Below are 17,577 nucleotides of genomic sequence, written 5' to 3'. Positions count from 1 at the left end.
CTGCCCTCTCCTCATCCTTACAGCCTGAGCTCCAGATGCTTGAAAGAGGACGGGGGAGAGGGCAGGAAGGGGTGTGAAGGCCTGCAGAGAGGGTGAGGTGAGGGCCCACGGGAACGGGAAGGTACCAGCCTAGAGGTGGGGGTGTCCGGTGAACCCCCAGCCAGGAGGCTCTCTCTCCATCTCCTAGGGTCCCTGCGGGTCCCCTTTCCAGGCAGAGAAGTTCCAGGCAGAGAAGTTCTGCGCTGGCGAGAAACCAGCGCTCAGGAAGGGAGTTGGCGGGAGGAGGGTGGCCTTGGTTTGGGATTTGTGGGTGTCAAGGCCGCATCTGCGCCAGCTTCCGAGCCTGGAGTAGGTGGAGAAGCCAGGCGGACCGCAGACGCACCCAGGCAGCCCACCCTGCCCAGGGCTTGGGGATGAGGAGCGGGAGAGCGCGGCCGGCGTGGGAAAGCTTTATGGGGCTGCCCCCTCGGCCGTCTGCGAACTGGGGCGCGGGGCCGTCACTGGACCGGCTCCGCTGTGCCCCGGGCGGTCGGGGGCATGCGGGCGCTCCGGGGAAGATGAGGGCGCCACCGGCTGGACGGCCGCAGCCTGCAGGGGGCCCTGGGGACAGCCTGCCCCATCCCCCCGGCGGGCTCGGGCCAGGTGGCAGCGCCTGGGCTCGCCGCGCGGAGGCGGCGGCTTCCCGGGCCAGGGGCGGCGGCAGGGGCGGCCCCGGGATCACATGGGCGGAGGCAGGTCCCAGGGCCCCGGGCGGACTCTCCCCAGAGTCGGGCAGACCGCAGCGGGAGCGGCGGCGTCTCCTCGCCCTCTCTCCCTCCCGGGCCTGGGCGCCCAGCCCGACAGGTGAGCGGCAGCCAGGTGAGCGTGCCCACCTGCACCCCTCCGCGCGGCCCGCCATCTCCGGCGCCCGGTTCCTCTCCGCGCCCCTATCGGCGCGGGACCCTGGCCTCGTTCCCGGCCCGGCTCCTTGGAGCCTCGCATCGGCGGGGGCGCCCCCGCGGGTTGAACTCTCCCCGGCCGGCGCGCTCCTCCTCCAGCCCCCGGCCCGCAGGGTACTTTGCCCTCAGAGCGAAGGAGGCACCAGAACTGGGAGAGCCGGGCCATCCAGCTGGGCACCTCCCCGCGGCGCCCGCAGCGCGGAGTCCACTGACCGGCTCAAAGGTCTGGGAATCTCAGGGTGGCCGCCAGTCGCCAGAGCCGGCCTCGGGGACTGGGGTGGCGGCGGTGCGGGGTACAGAGGCCAGGCCTGGGCCCAAGGGGAAGGCAGCCGGGGATGGAGCGGACAGACCGCTGGTGCTCTTGATAGATTCTCGCAGCGCTTGCGTCCTGGGCAGCCCCAGGATGGGTGCTGGGCAGGGTGGTGCCCAGCCTGGTACCGCGGCTTCCTGCCTGGGTTGGCTCCTGGTTCCAGAGCTAGAGGCTCAGGAAATCCCACAAGGGTCTGTCTGCAGGGGCACTTCCTTGCCCAGCAGAGGGGCTGTGGATGGGAGGCCTGTCACCACAGCTGTCTGCCGGGCAGCATCAGGAATCTAGGGTGGGTGTGCCCAGTTTGACAGATGAACCCTGGCCTCCTTGCCCTGGCAGCAGGCCCCTGGGGGAGGTGGGGAGCCTGGTCTTGCCCGTGTGAGCCACTTTGCCAAGAACGCGGTGGGCAGCTAGGAGGCGCCTGTGAAGACCCAGCCTCACCCCACCAGCCCCTCACCTGGCCAGTGACTTACACAGTCTGTACTGATGCCAGCCTGTTCCTCCTGCTTCCTGAGCCCTCCTCTCCCTAGGCCACTCACCAGCCCTCCCCAAGAGTGGAGAGGAAGTACCGTGTGCTGTGGGTTTTGGGGACAGGAAGCAAGCGCTAGTGGGACTGAGCCCTCATGGTGGAGGAGGGGAGACGGAGGTGGTGCTGGCATCTCTTCCACTTGCCAGCCCCTGCCCCCCATGCTCCAATAAGCCCCCCACCTGGCAGCCTGGGCCGCCCCCTCCTGGGAGTCGCTCCCTGGGCTGAAGCCTAAGGAAGGGAGAACACAGAGGCATGGCTTCCCAGGGTGGGGGGAAGTGAAACAGGGGTGAGGGAGGGAGTTAACCACTTCCTCTACCCACCCCAGAGACCCTGAGTAGCTGTCCGGGAGCTGTCGTGCCCTCTCTTTCTCCCTTTGGCCCCTCTCCTGCTGCCTTACAGTACCCCCAGAGCCGGGTGGGGGCACGGACTTCACCTCCTGGTCCTGTGTTCCTCAGGTATGGCGCTCACAGTGGATGTGGCCGGGCCAGCGCCCTGGGGCTTCCGTATCACAGGGGGCAGGGATTTCCACACGCCCATCATGGTGACCAAGGTAAGGATGGTGGCTCCAAGAGGTGAGGGGGTCCTGCCAGAAGCGAGGTCAGCCGTGTTCACGCCACTCGGCACAGAAGGCTTGCTTTTTCTGTTCTGGGGCCAGGGACCTACTGCTGCCCGGCGTGCTGGCTGCAAGGGAGCCGTGGCCCTTTGCCACGGGGATGTGGTGGCCACTTCAGGAACAGACCTTGGGAGTGAAAAGGAACTGGGCCGAGGACAGGGCCTGCTCTTGCCTCCCCAGTTGCCATCCCCACACCTGCAGGCAGCCATTTTGGGTGGTTACTAGAACAAGAGCCCTGGAGTTCTTGACAGTCTCCTCTTGACCCGGGCCGGGCTGGGAGCATTCGCAGGAGGGCTGTGCAGGCAGTCACCTGTAAGGTGTGATTTGCACGGGCAAGGCTCTCTATCCAAAAGTATTTCCAAGCACAGTTCCTGACATTCTGCCACTGCACGTTCTTTGGGAGGCTCATTAGAATGCCAATGTGGGGCGGGGGCTGCCACCTGTGCTTCTGGAGGAGATGGCTGATCAGTTCGGTGTCATGAGCAGGCAGAGGGACGTGCAGGAGGGTGCAGGCAGGCCTAGGTCAAGCCAGCCTCTGTGTTTCTTGGGTAGCAGAGTGGGAAGTCCCTTCCCCAGGTGGGCCACGGTCTGAGCATACCAGCTTCTCATCCCTACAGGTGGCTGAGCGGGGCAAAGCCAAGGACGCTGACCTCCGGCCTGGAGACATAATCGTAGCCATCAACGGGGAAAGCGCGGAGGGCATGCTGCATGCCGAGGCCCAGAGCAAGATCCGCCAGAGCCCCTCACCTCTGCGGCTGCAGCTGGACCGGTAGGGCCTCCAGCTCTGCAGAGCCTGTGGCATTCCCCTTCCCCCCGCCACCCCACAGAGCAGCTCTTGCTCCTGCCCATGGCCTAGAGCTCAGCCCTAAAGCGGCCTTCTTGGGCCCTCTCCACACCTCGGTGAGAAGGTCCTGGGCTCTGCTTCCTGCAGCAGGGTGGGCTGAGGGGTGTTCCTGTGCCTGGTTGGGTAAAGGTGGGCGCCAGGCTGGGCGTGCAGTCACAGGCTGGGCAGGGCGAGCTGGCACCAGCCACCTGGAAGCCCGGGTTTGACTGGTTCCCAAGAGTGTGCAGGGCACAGGGCGTGGGCATGAAGTGGGTTGAAAAGGGGAAACTTCTGGGATAGGTATGCCCGAGGCTGGTCCCCAGGACTCCTGCCTCCAACAGAGTATGGCCTTTGTTTAGTTCCCAGCTGGAAGTGAGGACCTGGGGGGCTCGTTCCTCATAGAGCCTGTCTGTTCCTCCCCATCATGGCTCTGGGCCCTGCTGGTGAAGTTGGATTTCCCATCCTGGGCCTTACTCCTAGGGTTTTGAGCCTATAAGCCAAGGTGGGGCCAGGGTGGGGCCTGGAGGCCAAGCTATAGGGGGAACAGGTGGCTCCCTGGGGTGGGGCTTCGCAGTGAGTCACAGATCAGGAATGCCAGGAGATTCCCAAGTCAGGAGAGCCCTCTGCACGGGCCTGGAACATGAGTCAGACACCTCTTGCGTCCTGGCCACCCCTACATTGTCCTGCTCTCTTCAGCCCTACCAAGCCCCTCCTTCTCCAACTGCCCTGCCCTGTGGTGTGGCAGAAGCTGACTCTCTTCATGTCGCTCAGGTCCCTGGGTGTTTGCAGCAGTTGGGACCCCGAGAAAGAGGGTAGAGAGAACCTCATGGTTTCTGGGAATGGGGCGACACCGTCTCTTCCTCTGGGGTTCTCTGGAGGGTTCAGGGCTCCGGGGAGGTAGGTAAGCCTGGGCTGTAAGTCAGGCCTCTGGTTCTGCACCAGACAAGCCCAGACTCCAGTCTTTTAACTTTTTTTTTTTCTGAGACAGAGTCTTGCTCTGTTGCCAGGCTGGAGTGCAGAGGCGTGATCTCGGCTCACTGCCACCTTTGCCTCCTGAGTTCAAGCGTTTCTCCTGACTCAGCCTCCCAAGTACCTGGGACTACAGGCACGTGTCACCACGCCCAGCTAATTTTTGTATTTTTAGTAGAGATGGGGTTTCACCATGTTGGCCAGGATGGTCTCGATCTCCTGACCTTGTGATCCACCCGCCTCGGCCTCCCAAAGTGCTGGGATTACAGGTATGAGTCACCGCGCCTGGCCCAGTCTCTTAACTTTTGCTGACGTGCCTCCCCCATCTCCGGCCTCCTACCCTCCCCAGGTGGCCTCTCTGGCATCAGAAGCCCTGGGGCAGGAAGCAGGGCTCCAGGCTGGAGCCAGAGCCTGCGCTCCCCTCACTCTGATCCCACGGCTCTCCCAGGAAGCTGAGGGTCCTGTTGCCTTACATCTCTAGAAGCAGCCTTACGGCCAGGAATGCGTGGCAGGATGGGACGAGGCAGGCTGTCCCCTAGCCCTGACTTCAGTTACCTCCCACTCAAGGCTCCAGCTGGGTTCCACCCAGGGAGCTGGGAGGGGGGAGCCCCTCTCACTGGTGGGGAGCTAGGCCTGCTTGTCTGGAAGGAGGCAGGTGGGTCTCACCCTTTGTTTAACTGGGGAGACCCCTGAGGAAGGGATCAGGAGTGACGCTCTCAAAGGCACCCTGGCCTCCAGTGGGCAGGGTGTGCAGCTGGCCCAGTCACCATGGCCTCTAGAACTGGAGGCAGCTCACTTTCCCTCTCTGGGCTTCAGTTTCTCCATGGGTTAAAATATAAGGGATTATTTCTATGAAATCAGTAATCGGGCCAGGCGTGGTGGCTCACACCTGTAATCCCAGCATTTTGGGAGGCCGAAGTGGGCAGATCACCTGAGGTCAGGAGTTCAAGACCAGCCTGGTCAATGTGGCGAAACCCCGTCTCTACTAAAGACACAAAAATTAGCCAGGTATGCTGGCGGACACCTGTAATCCCAGCTACTTGGGGGGCTGAGGCAGGGAGAATTGCTTGAACCCGGGAGGCGGAGGTTGCAGTGAGTCAAGATTGCGCCATTGCACTCCAGCCTGGGAGACAGAGTGAAACTCCATTTCAAAAAAAAAAAAAAAAAGTAATCTTCCCCCAAATCAATCTACAAACCGGAGGCTGAGTGACACCAGTGACAAAGTCCAGGCAAAACAGAAAAAAAAAAAAAAAAAAAAAAAAAAAGAGGGCAGGATAATGTGAGGACTCGAATAAAATTGAATGTTTGAACTTTCTGATGAAGTTTTATACATTCTACTTTTTAGAACCAAACTATCCTTTCTTTTTGGAGAGTGGGTTTTGTTGTTGTTGTCGTTGTTTGAGATGGAGTCTCACTCTGTCGCCCAGGTTGGAGTGCAGTGGTACAATTTTGGCTCACTGGAACCTCTGTCTCCCAGGGACAGGCAGTTCTCCTGCCTCAGCCTCCCAAGTAGCTGGGATTACAGGCATACGTCACTGTGGCCTGGCTAACCTTTTTTTTTTTTTTTAATTATAGACGGGATTTCACCTTGTTGACCAGGCTGGTCTTGAACTCCTGACTTTAAGAGATCCAACCTCCTCAGCCTCCCAAAGTGCTGGGATTATAGGCACGAGCCACTGTGCCCGGCTTTGGTGTTTTTTGAGACAGAATCTCGCTGTGTTGCCCAGGCTGGAGTGCAGTGGGGCAATCATGGCTCACTACAACCTCCGCCTCCTGGGCTCAAGTGATCCCCCCACCTCAACCTCCCAAGTAGCTGGGACTACAGGCATGCTCCACTATGTCCAGCTACTTTAAAAAAAATTTTAGTAGTGACGAGGTCTTCCTATGTTGCCCAGGCTGGTCTTGAACTCCTGGGCTCGAGCGATCCTCCTGCCTTGGCTTCCCAAAGCGTTGGGATGACAGGCGTGGGCCACTGTGCCTGGCCAACTGTCCTTTCTTTTAAGAAACCATGGTGGTTGTTGATGATAGTTGTTTGTCTTGAGTTTGAGAAAGTTAAAAGTTGACAACCTGATGTCCACATTTTCTGTAGCTTTTACTGGTGTTGAGAACCAGATCTGGGAACAGTTTTGGCCTCTTTTGGGGGTTGCTGGGTGCAGGGCCCCTGTGTCACTACCTCCCTCTGTTGCCTCCTCAGGTCTCAGGCTGCGTCTCCAGGGCAGACCAATGGGGACAGCTCCTTGGAAGTGCTGGCGACTCGCTTCCAGGTAAGCTGGTGCCGTCCCCTGGGAGCCTCAGCACCCTGATCACTGGTGCATGAGAGCGAGGCCCGAGGGCAGGGCGGCCTCGGTGGGGCAGCCCTGCCTTTCCTGACATGGCCACTCTCTCCGCAGGGCTCCGTGAGGACACACACTGAGAGTCATTCCTCCCTAAGGTCCTCCTACTCCAGCCCAACCTCCCTCAGCCCGAGGGCTGGCAGCCCCTTCTCACCACCACCCTTCAGTAGCCCCCTCGCTGGAGAGGCGGCCATCAGCCGCAGGTGAGCACACGGTGGGTGGGCACCTTGGTCGTCTGGGCTGCCAGCTCCAGGCTGGCTCTTTGGAGTCTCAGGAGCTCTGCTCGGGGGAGCCTGGGGCAGCATCCTCCCTGGGCAAGCTGGGGGTGGCCCCGGCACACACTGTCTCTTTCCCACTTTCAGTTTCCAGAGTCTGGCGTGTTCCCCGGGCCTCCCTGCTGCTGACCGCCTGTCCTACTCAGGCCGCCCCGGAAGCCGACAGGTGAGGCTCTGTAGGGGAGGACAGGCTGGAGGAACAGAAACACCTCCTGTTCCTGTGGGTTGCCAGTAACCCGGGACTGCAGGCGGCCAGGCCCACCTGGGCAGCCAGGGCCTCCTTTGCCTGGCGACAGGCATGCTCTGCTCCTGAGCCAGGGAGGCCACGCTTCTGGTCGTGGGCCACATGTGCTGTGCCCAAGACCTGCCTGGCAGTGGCCTGTCCATCTCCTGCACCCCTCTGACCACCCCTCTCTTCTCCCCTCCCCTTATTCCCCTCCCCTTATTCCCCTCCCCTGATCCCCCTCCCCTCATCCCCCTCCTCTCATCCCCCTCCCCTCATCCCCCTCCCCTCCCATCCTGCTGACTTCCTCCTGCCTGTGTGTTTCTCTTGGGCTGCGGCTGAAATAGTTTCGCTGCTGTTGTTGGGATGATTCCCTTTAGGCTCTGGCTGCATCTCTTGAATACATTCCTCCCCATTCCAAGACCAGGGCCTGCCCGACTCCCACCCACACCCTCCTTTCCTCCTCTGACTCAGCCCAGAGATGCCCCAGTGGGACTGCGGTTCTGCCTGGAGCTGCTCTTGGCTGGTTCTGTCTCCTCCTCCCCCCACCCCCCATCCGACCAGCTCCCCTGGACTCTCTTCCAGCCAGGTGTCAGTGGCCACTGGTGACAGCCTAACCCCCTTCCTGGGTGGTATTTCTCCTCTTCAACGGTGGGGGATGGTGAGGGAGTGAGGCAGCCAACAGCCCTGGGCCGCAGCTGCTGGGGACGGCATCGGGGGCACGTCCAGCCTTTGGGGTGATGGGGATACAGCCCAGCTGCTGAGCCCTACCTTCGGGTTGATTCTGCATTACAGAAAGCAGAGCCTTTGAGGGTGGCCAGGGAGGGCAGTAGAACCCAGGGGCTCCAGAGGAGGAAGGAGCAGGATCTTTCTGGCGTGGGGAGTGGGGGGGCTTCTGAAGAGGGGATCCCTGGTGACCTGCTGCATGCCTACCCAGGGGCCAGTCTGGCGTTGTGGTCATAGAGATGTATTCCATGGGTCCCCTTTGTTAAGGAATTGAAGATGCAGTTGTGGAGATAAGGCAAACTTGCAAAACAATTTTGGAGCAATTAGGCATTAAGCAGTGTGGTATTAATTACAAAAGCAGGAGGCGTTCTGGTGGGGGAGTTGGGGAAGGAAGGCTGTGTGACGAGTATTGCTGGACATTGGAGGTGGCGGCGGGAGGGTTTAGGGAAGGATGAGCAGGAGGCCCGACACGCTGGGAGATGGGGAAACAGTGGTCCAGGCGAGGCCTGGTGTACTGGGGCTGGGGGGTTTTTTAGGGGGAAGCTTTGTTCTGAGATAAGCCAGGAACGAGCTTGTCTCAGGGCTAGTCAGTGTCAGTCCTGGCTCCTTTCCGCAAAGCCTCTGGCGAGCTGTGGTCTCAGCAGGACCACATGCTCAAGGGCAAGGCTTCCTGAGCTTCCCCCTCGTGTTGCCCCCAGTCCAGGAAAATGAACAGTGTGGAAGGTACAGAGGCATGGATCCCAAACCAGCGGCAACACCTGAGAACTTGTTGGAAATTCAATTTCCCAGGCTCCAGCCTATACCCGCTGAGTTGGGCATGGGGCTTGCGGGTCACGTGTCCAGAGCTGGATGTGGGGAGACCCACCTGGGTCGGTCCCACCTCTGCCATGACGACTTGGACCAGTCCCTCTTCCTCTCCCTGGGCCTCAGGTCAGACTAGACGCTCCGAGTTCCCTTCTCTGACCTTGATGACTCTGCTCATTCCTTCAGCAAATATTTGTCGAGCAGCTGCTTCATGTCAGACACTCATCTGGGCTCTGGGGATGCACTCGTGGAAAAACAGAGTGACACCTCTGACCTTATGGAGCTGACGTTCTAGTCTACAAATGAGGCTGTGGTCCCACAGCTGCCTCTTGAGAATCACTGTGTAGCTGGGTGCTGTAACACGCGCCTGGGTCCCAGCTACTCAGGAGGCTGGGGCGGGAGGATTGCTTGAGCCCAGGAATCCAGACCCAGTTTGGGCAACATAGTGAAACCCATCTCTTTAAAAAAAGAAAAAAAAAAAAAAAAAAAGTCACTTACACTCAAGAGTCTTAAAAGCTCTAAGAAGTCCCATGAGAAAGAAACCCACTTAATTTTTCTTTAGATCCTAAACTTGTTGAACAGCAAAATTTCTCTTCTGTGAAGGCAAGGGTCCCTAACCGCTAACCGCCTGGGAGGAAGGGAGGGAGGAGAAAGGCATTGCCTCTCCCAGTGGGGGAGCTGGGCTCCTTCTCTGGGCCGGGCAGTCTGGTGGGAGTGTATGGGAGGAATGCTGTGAGCTAGAGAGGCAGGAGTGCTGTGTCCTTGTGGCCTCCTGACATGGCCAAGGCTGCAGAGAGCCGGAGGCTCAGGATGCCCTTATGGTGCCTCTGGAAATTACAAGTTCCCTTTGCTGGTAATCACATGCCTTGGTGAGCGGAGGCCAAGTGGGAAAAGCCCCTCTCCCTCTGGCTGGGAATGAGGACTTGCCTCATGGAGGGATCCTGGGCCGGTGCCCCAGGCAGGGCCCATGGTGGTCTGTCTGGAGATGTGATGTGGCTCTTGAGTACCTGCAGAAACTATCTCTAGGTCCTTCAGGTGACCGCACAGCCCCAGGCAGTTGCCCTGCAGCCCAGGTGTGGAGTCCCAGCCCTGCCTCTGATGCTTCAGGTGGCTTAGACCAGCCACTTTGCCCTTCTGACCTGTAGTCTCCTTACCTATAGAACGTTTTACCGACGGACCCTGAGAGCAGAGCAATGTGAGGGGAACTGCTGGTGGGGCGAGGGTCTAGGGCTGTTTTCTTAAGATCCAGAAGTTTTTGCTTTAGCTTAAGGATTTATGCAATTTTCCATCTAGCTTCATAATTCATCCATGACTTTGAATTTTAAAATGGAGAGAAGTTGGCTTCCCAGGAAATGGTGCCCCTGGCCCTGGGCACCGGCCCGCCTGGCTGTCTCCAAGGCTCTCCTTCCCAGTGGCTGGTGCGGGCTCCTGGAGCTCAGTTGAGTCCCATTGGGTTGGCAATGGACAGGGAGCAGGGGAGTGCGGAGTACAGAGATGCAGGCTGGAAATTGGCCTCCAGGAACAACGGTGAGGTTGAAGGTGAGATTTCCATGTTGGGAGCACATGGAAGAGCCCCAGATGGACAGGGCACACCTGGAGATGGGCATTGCTGCCAGGGTGAGGCCCAGGGAGGGCTCGGCTGCCCAAAGCTCCATGGGGCAGGCCCAGACCTCCCAGCAGAGCAGGGACAGGTCAGCCTAGACCCCCGCCTCTCGGGAGAGGAACCAGCTCTCCTTGGGAAGACGGCCTCTGCCCCCGCTGGCCCTGGCTCCCAGGGGACCTCGACCCCTTGCTTCATCCCTTTATGTTTCCATCTCCTCAGTGCAAAAGGGCAGCATGCTTCCTCTCTGCTGGTTCCGTGGGATCCGAGCCAGGCCCCAGTGTGCAATGTCTTTGCACACAGATAATAGCGGGCGTGACAGAGGACTCTGTGCTTAGCTGTCACCTGCTGCCTTCCTGCTGCCTGGTCCCCGGCAGAACCCACATGCCTCCCTCACCCTCTGGGCCCTGGCAGTCTCTGTGCCCTGGCTCCAAGGGAAGGGGCAGGGGGCCTGCTGGTCAGCGAGGGCCGGGAAGCCCGACACCCTGGCTCCGAGGGAAGGGGCAGGGGTGTGCTGGTCGGCGGGGGCCGGGGGCCCCCTGGTGTCGGGCCTGGGAACAGCTGGGCTAGGCCCTCCTGGGTGTGTTGGTCCAAGGCTCCGGCCCTGACTCCTCCCCGACTGCCTCCTCCCCACAGGCCGGCCTTGGCCGAGCTGGCGACTCGGCGGTGCTGGTGCTGCCGCCTTCCCCAGGCCCTCGTTCCTCCAGGCCCAGGTACCAGCAGGCCCGGAGGGTCGGGTGGGGTCTTGGAAAGCTGGGAGGAGCAGGAGGGAGATGGGTTTCCCCGAGAGGGATGGGGTCCTCCAGGCCCAGTTGGTTCCTCCACCTCCCAGATTCCTCCCCCTCCCCCACTCTCTTCTCCTGTCCTCCACCCCCTTGCTTGCCTAAGCCCCGGCAAGGGACCCTCATTCCTGGCTGCCGCCCACCCAACAGCGTGGACTCGGAAGGGGGAAGCCTCCTCTTGGACGAGGACTCGGAAGTCTTCAAGATGCTCCAGGAAAATCGTGAGGGTCGGGCGGCCCCCCGACAGTCCAGCTCCTTTCGGCTCTTGCAGGAAGCCCTGGAGGCTGAGGAGAGAGGTGAGGGCCTCGGGGGCTGGGGAGGGGAAGGAGATTCCCTCCCATATCCTGGGCCCTGACTGGATGGGTCAGTGAACCAGTGTTCTTAAGTGCCTGTGAGGCGCTCACCCCGGGACTAGGCATGGAGCCCAGCAGGGCGCGGAGCCCCAGCTCCCTTAAGGAGCTGACGGTCTGGGAGGGTCACCAGCGTGCTCCCAGACAGTAGTGGGCAGTAGCTGGCTGGGATGGGAAAGTGTCATTCGAGTGATAAAAGCCGTGGCGGGGCCTGAGGCTGGGCCTCCAGGGAGGGCTTCTTGGAGGAAGAGGGATTTGACTTGGCCTCTTGGCCTCAGAAAAAAACATCAAGACTTAAACAGCATTAAGATGTTGGCAGGAAGCACTGTGGAAGGTGGAGGCTGGTGGCCAGAGGGCTTTGGGGTGTGGGAGCAGGAGAATGGGGGCCTGATAGCATGGCAGGGCACCAGTGGAGGCCAAGCCCCTGCAGTGAGGGCCCTCAGGAACCAGGCTGAGGAGTGCCCTGACCCAGGAGAGCCATTAAATACAGATGCCAGGCGAGCAGGACATACAGAGGCTTGCCAGAGTTCAGTTATTCATGTGACAGACACTGACTGTGTCCATCCGAGGGACCAGATGTGTGCAGAGTTTGGGGATAGAAGGTGACCATGACCTCACTCCTGTCCTTGGGGAGCTCCGTTCACTGGGGCAGACAGGCCTGGCCGGCTCCCATGGAAGTGGGCGCTGCTATGGGAGTTCCTATAGACGCTCAGCACCAATGCCCTTTAGAACAGCAGGGAGATGGGGAGGGAGGCAACAGGACAGGCAGGAGAGTGACCAGAGAGGCTGCATAACTCATCCACGACCTTGAATTTTAAAATGGAGAGAAGTTGGCTTCCCAGGAAATGGTGCCCCTGGCCCTGGGCACCGGCCCACCTGGCTGTCTCCAAGGCTCTCCTTCCCAGTGGCTGGTGCGGGCTCCTGGAGCTCAGCTGAGTCCCACTGGGGTGGCAATGGACAGGGAGCAGGGGAGTGGGGAGTAGCGATGCAGGCTGGAAATTGGCCTCCAGGAACAACGGTGAGGTTGAAGGTTAGATTTCCATGTTGGGAGCACATGGAAGAGCCCAGATGGACAGGGCACACCTGGAGATGGGCAGGTAGCTGGTTCTAATGCTGATGTTTAGCTCCAAGGGGCATTTGCAGAGGCATGGGGGTGGGGTGAGAAGGTTTGGAGCAAATCTTGTCTGTTTTGACCCTGAGGCCTCAGAAGGTCCCAGGAGGCAGCACAGGGAGAGGGCAGTGCCTTTGCCAAGGCAGCCTCAGTGTCCTTAGCTGCAGGCAGGGGTGACAGCTGCCCCATAGCCCTGGGCTTCATCTTCGCGTGGCTTGAGAGCTCACATGCGATAATGCATGGAAAAGCCCTTTGAAAGCCACACCGAGGCATTGCACTCCTGTTGCCATCTCGGGTTATTATCTAATCACACTGTCATTACTGGGTCACTAGAGAAGGGAGCGCCTGCTTCACCTGACGTGTCACACACTGAGCACAGACAGCCCCAGGTGGGCAAACTAGGCCTTGTACCTGCCTCCTTCATGCCCTTGCCCAGCCTCAGCCATGGGTCTGGCAATATCACCTTCCTCCTTACCCAGTGCCACTGTCAGTGTGACTTTAGGGGTCCTCTTATAAGGGTGCTTTCCAAGACCCCACCACCTTAGAGCATCTTTGGGAGGCTGCTGTGGTTGGTGGGCTCTCACCACGTGTCTGTCTGCCCTGCCCTCAGGTGGCACGCCAGCCTTCCTGCCCAGCTCACTGAGCCCCCAGTCCTCCCTGCCCGCCTCCAGGGCCCTGGCCACCCCTCCCAAGCTCCACACTTGTGAGAAGTGCAGTACCAGCATCGCGTGAGTGTGAAGGAGGGTGGGGGACCTGAGCCTTGGCAGGGGAGTGGGGAGGGGGACAGGGCACTGGATGCTTCCAGGAAGGGCCGGGCCCATCGGGCTAGCACTGGGCACCCAGTCAGGGACCCTAGGGGAAGCAGTGTCCCACAGCTTTGGGGGCGTTAGTTACAGGCTTCTTAGGAGCCTGTGCTAGCTGCTTCCGGCTGCATCTCCTCCCTCTCCCTCTCCTCCTTTTCCCATCCCTTTTGATTTCTCTTCCATAATTTTAAAGCCTCTGGAGATCTCCCTGGAGGTACAGCACATCCTCCTGGAAAATCTTGATTTTTTTTTTCCCCTTCCTCCCCCTTTGGAGCAGGCTGAATTTTCCCGATATGGGCTCATTTTTCTTATTTTTCTTTTCCTTTTTTTTTTTTTTTTTTTTTTTTTTGAGACAGTGTCTCATTCTGTTGCCTGGGCAGGAGTGCAGTTGCACAATCTCGGCTATCTGCGACCTCCACCTCCCAGGTTCAAGCTATTCTCGTGTCTCAGCCTCCCGAGTAGCTGGGACTACAGGCGCTCGCCACCACTCCCAGTTAATTTTTGTATTTTCAGTAGAGACGGGTTTTCCCCATGTTGGCCAAGCTGGTCTCGAAATCTTGACCTCAGGTGATCCGTCTGCCTCGGCCTCCCAAAGTGCTGGGATTACAGCTGAGCCACCGTTCCCGGCCGAGGTGGGTTCATTTTTCTCATTGGGTGGCATTTATAATGCAACCACATTCTCTGGAAGGTTGCTGAACACCACCCCCCTGCCCCCACCAACCCCTCTCTGGTAAATTTCTGAAGTGTATAGCGTGGGAGGGGCAGGTGATTGACTTTAGGCAAATCCCTTAACCTTTCTGGGCTTTAGTGTTTTCATCTACAGAGTGGGAGAATATCCAGTCCCCCTGCTGTGCACAGATAGGGAAAAAGCATGTTTTCCATCCTGGTTCTCAAAGGTGTGTGCGTCGGGTCCCTTGGTGGATTTGTTAAATGCCGATGGCTGGGCCCACCCCACAGCCTCCTCTCCAGGAGGCCAGCAGGCCCGAGAATGTGCATTTCTTATGAATTCCCCAGTGATGCCGATGCTGCTGGCTGTGGGACCCAGGACCACACTGAGAATCACTGCTCTGTCAAAAATCCAGGCAATGTGGGACAGACTGGTCGGTCTTTGTGTGGGAGGAACAACTTTTTAAAAAAACTTTAATATTTTTAATAGAGTTCCACTCTGTCGCTCAGGCTGGAGTGCAGTGGTGCCATCATGGCTCACTGCAGCCCTGAACTCTTGGGCTCGAGCGATCCTCCCATTTCAGCCTCCTGAGCTGGGACTACAGGCGTGTACCACCATACCTGGCTAATTTTTAAATTTTTTGTAGAGATGAGGTCTTGCTATGTTGCCCAGTTTGGTTTCAAACTCCTGGCCTTAAGTGATCTGGCCATCTGGGATCCCAGGCGTGGATTACAGGCGTGAGCTACTGGGCCTGGCTTTTTTTTTTTTTTTTTTTTTTTTTTTAATTAGGCATCCCAGCAGTGGCAGCGGTGGTGGGGGTATGTGGTGTTAGGGGGTTCATCAAAGTGAGATTCCTGCGTGCAGCTTCAAGAGTCAAGAGCCGGGTGCGGTGGCTCACGCCTGTAATCCCAGCACTCTGGGAAGCTGGGGAGGGTGGATTATCTGAGGTCGGGAGAGCAAGACCATCCTGGCTAACACGGTGAAACCCCGTCTCTACTAAAAATACAAAAAATTAGCCAGGTGTAGTGGCACATGCCTGTTATCCCAGCTACTCGGGAGGCTGATGCAGGAGAATCGCTTGAACCTGGGAGGTGGAGGTTGCTGTGAGCTGAGATCACGCCATTGCACTCCAGCCTGGGCAACGAGAGGAAAACTCCGTTTAAAAAAAAAAAAAAAAGTCAAGTCTCTGAGAAGGTTTTGGACTCTATCCAGGTCCTGACGCTACAGTGGGGACCAGGCCCCTGGGCGTGGTGGCCTCTTGCTTGGTGCTGCGGCTCTGAGCTAAAGCCTCTCCCTCCCCTGCAGGAACCAGGCTGTGCGCATCCAGGAGGGCCGGTATCGCCACCCCGGCTGCTACACCTGCGCTGACTGTGGGCTGAACCTGAAGATGCGCGGGCACTTCTGGGTGGGTGATGAGCTGTACTGTGAGAAGCATGCCCGCCAGCGCTACTCCGCACCTGCCACCCTCAGCTCTCGGGCTTGAGCCCACCATGCCCTCAGCCTGCCTCCTTGCTGGGCCAGGGTCATGCCTATATAAGCTGGCATGGCAGGGAAAATGGTGGGCAGTTGCTCTTACATGAGCTAAGTTTGGAGACCTGAGGCCCCTTTGTCCTCACTGGGTGGGCCAAGGTCTGGGACCTGTGTTGGACTGTGGGAGTCTCACCCTCACCTTGCCAGGCCTCTCCCCTGCAGGACTGGTACTGCACTAGTCTGAGGTGGCCACTGCCTTTGATGAACCTTTGTGTGCCAGGGTCTAAGTAGGGTGGAACACAGAAATGGGAAGGAGAGAGGTGGGCCAGGGGCTAATGGTGTCACTGTGTAAAGTTTTTGACTTATGAGCTGTATAAATATATGAATACGGACAAAATAAAGTGGACGTCCCTTCCTTGTCTTTCCTACCGCCAGCCCTGGGTATGACCTGCTCCCCCCACTGGGTGGAGGGTCTTTATGAAATGTACATTGCTTCTTTTCCCTCCCTCAAATCCCACCCCTGCCAGTTGCCTGCCCCTCACATTTCCCGTGGAACGGCCTTGCCTTTTAGGTTGGGGGTCATGGTGTTCCTTAATCTTTTGGTAAAGATGCCCGTTGTACAGGAGGACCCTTGTGCTATGGAGGGAATGAGGTTGTCACTGGAAGCTTTGGAGGGGATGGTGGAGGGTGCCAAGCAGAGGGACGGGAGGAAGACCAGGAGACCCATCCAGCCAAGCTGGTGAGACAACCTGTGACCCTGAAGGCCGGCCACCCACCAAGGGTTGGGCCCCCAGGGCCAGGTTGATCTACTGACACCTTCCACTTCTTTCCTGGGAGACTCTGCTGGCTTCATTGGTGATTGATTTGGAGGGGGGAAAAGAAAGGGCAGGGTGGCTCAGGCTGTAACCCCAGGTACTGGGGAGGCCTGAGGAGCCCTTGAGCTCAGGAGGTTGAGGCTGCCTTGAGCTATGATCATGCCACTGCATTCCAGCCTGGGAGAGAGAGAGACCTGTCTCTTGAAAAAACAAGAAAACACGAATGCATGTGGCCAGTGCCAGGTGAGCTGCCCTGGGGGTGCACTTGAGTTGAGGCAGGGGACAGTGGTCCCCCCTGCCAGCCTAGGATTTTGGGCCTGATTCACCCACTACCCCTAGTGCTAGTCCCAGAGGCTGCTGTGGAGGGGGCAGCCCCTGCTCTCTTTTCAGAGATCAAAGCTGGGCTTTCCAGGGTGCCTGGCTGGTTCCTGCCGGCAGCTTTGTGCTCTCTGGCTCTTTGTGGAAGGAATCTTGGCACAGATGTTTGTGTTGCCTCTTCAGGCACCTGTAGATATAATTTACACCATGATATCATCGTCTCACCTATTGCCTGGATGGCTGCCTGAGAAAGATCTTTATTTTTACAGAAAAGATCAAGGCTGTCTGGCTCAGGAATCTATGGGTCCCGGGTGCTGGTCAGAAACGGGGTAGCCTCTTTGGCGCCACCTAGTGTCCAGTGCAGCCCACGGCGGGGCCCATTCACGGGGCAACACTGGGCTTCTGGGCACAGTGGGAGTACGGAAGGATACAGCACTCCTCATGCTTTCCTGGAGGTAGAAGGCCAGTGGCAGCGACTGAGCTGGCATGAATTAATAAGGGGACGTGGTAGTGAGCGCTAAGGGCTACCTTGGAACGCACGGAGGAGCGTCCAGTGAGTTCAAAGCAGTGGCCATGATGCAAAAGGAGGGCTGGGTCTTGGAGAGGTGGAGAAGAGGAATGCTGAGTGATGGGGTGGCTGCTGGAGGGATGCTTAGCTCAGAGCAGTGGCCAATGGGAACACTGAGATAAGATCGGAGGGGAGCTGACAATGCCAGAAGTGGTTTGAACTTCCCCTTGAGGCTCTAGGGACACTTTGTTTTGAGACAGGGTCTTGCTTTATTGCCTAGGTTGGAGTGCAGTGGTGCAATCTTAGCTCACTGCAGCCTCCACCTCCCAGGCTCAAGAGATCCTCCTACAGCCTCCCAAGTAGCTGGGACTACAGGAAGGCACCACTACACCCAGCTAATTTTTAAGGTTTTTTTTTTTTTTTTAAGAGATGGGGTCTTGCTATATTGCCCAGGCTCGTCTCGAACTTCTGGCCTCAAGCCATCCTCCCACCTTGGCCTTCCAAAGTGTTGGGATTACAGGCGTGAGCTAACCTCGCCCAGCTCTGGGAACACTTGGAAGGTTGTAAGCAGAGAAGTGACAGGTTGGAAAAGATGGTTTGGATTACTGCTATG

At 58.5% G+C, this 17,577-nt stretch overlaps 1 protein-coding gene across 5 annotated transcripts; it reads left to right on the top strand.

Annotated features, from left to right (window-relative positions):
* Window positions 1-373: 373 nt before the first annotated feature.
* PDLIM2 (PDZ and LIM domain 2) lies at window positions 374-15,724 on the top strand. Of its 5 annotated transcripts, none has more exons than XM_050801419.1 (10): window positions 374-1,161; window positions 2,230-2,324; window positions 3,005-3,156; window positions 6,374-6,443; window positions 6,570-6,715; window positions 6,875-6,953; window positions 10,777-10,853; window positions 11,073-11,218; window positions 12,994-13,111; window positions 15,159-15,724. In XM_050801419.1, the coding sequence occupies exons 1-10, from the start codon at window positions 414-416 to the stop codon at window positions 15,334-15,336; spliced, it is 1,809 nt and encodes a 602-aa protein (XP_050657376.1). In that variant the 5' UTR covers window positions 374-413; the 3' UTR covers window positions 15,337-15,724. The 5 variants fall into 5 exon arrangements, with proteins under 5 accessions (XP_050657376.1, XP_050657377.1, XP_050657378.1 ...); XM_050801420.1 differs by having other exon boundaries at window positions 770-843; XM_050801421.1 differs by having other exon boundaries at window positions 770-858.
* The last annotated feature ends 1,853 nt before the right edge of the window (window positions 15,725-17,577 follow it).

This window comes from Macaca thibetana, chromosome 8 (genome assembly GCF_024542745.1).
Source record: "Macaca thibetana thibetana isolate TM-01 chromosome 8, ASM2454274v1, whole genome shotgun sequence".
NCBI lineage: Eukaryota > Metazoa > Chordata > Mammalia > Primates > Cercopithecidae > Macaca > Macaca thibetana.
The sequence above is the reverse complement of the archived record's forward strand: the minus strand, read 5'-3'. Positions and strand labels throughout refer to the sequence as shown.

Coding starts and splice junctions, on each gene's coding strand:
- PDLIM2 (XM_050801419.1), top strand. CDS start 414: ATGAGGAGCGGGAGAGCGCGGCCGGCGTGGGAAAGCTTTATGGGGCTG. Junction 6,716..6,874: donor GAGGCGGCCATCAGCCGCAG/GTGAGCACACGG, acceptor TCCCACTTTCAG/TTTCCAGAGTCTGGCGTGTT. Junction 10,854..11,072: donor CCTCGTTCCTCCAGGCCCAG/GTACCAGCAGGC, acceptor CCCACCCAACAG/CGTGGACTCGGAAGGGGGAA.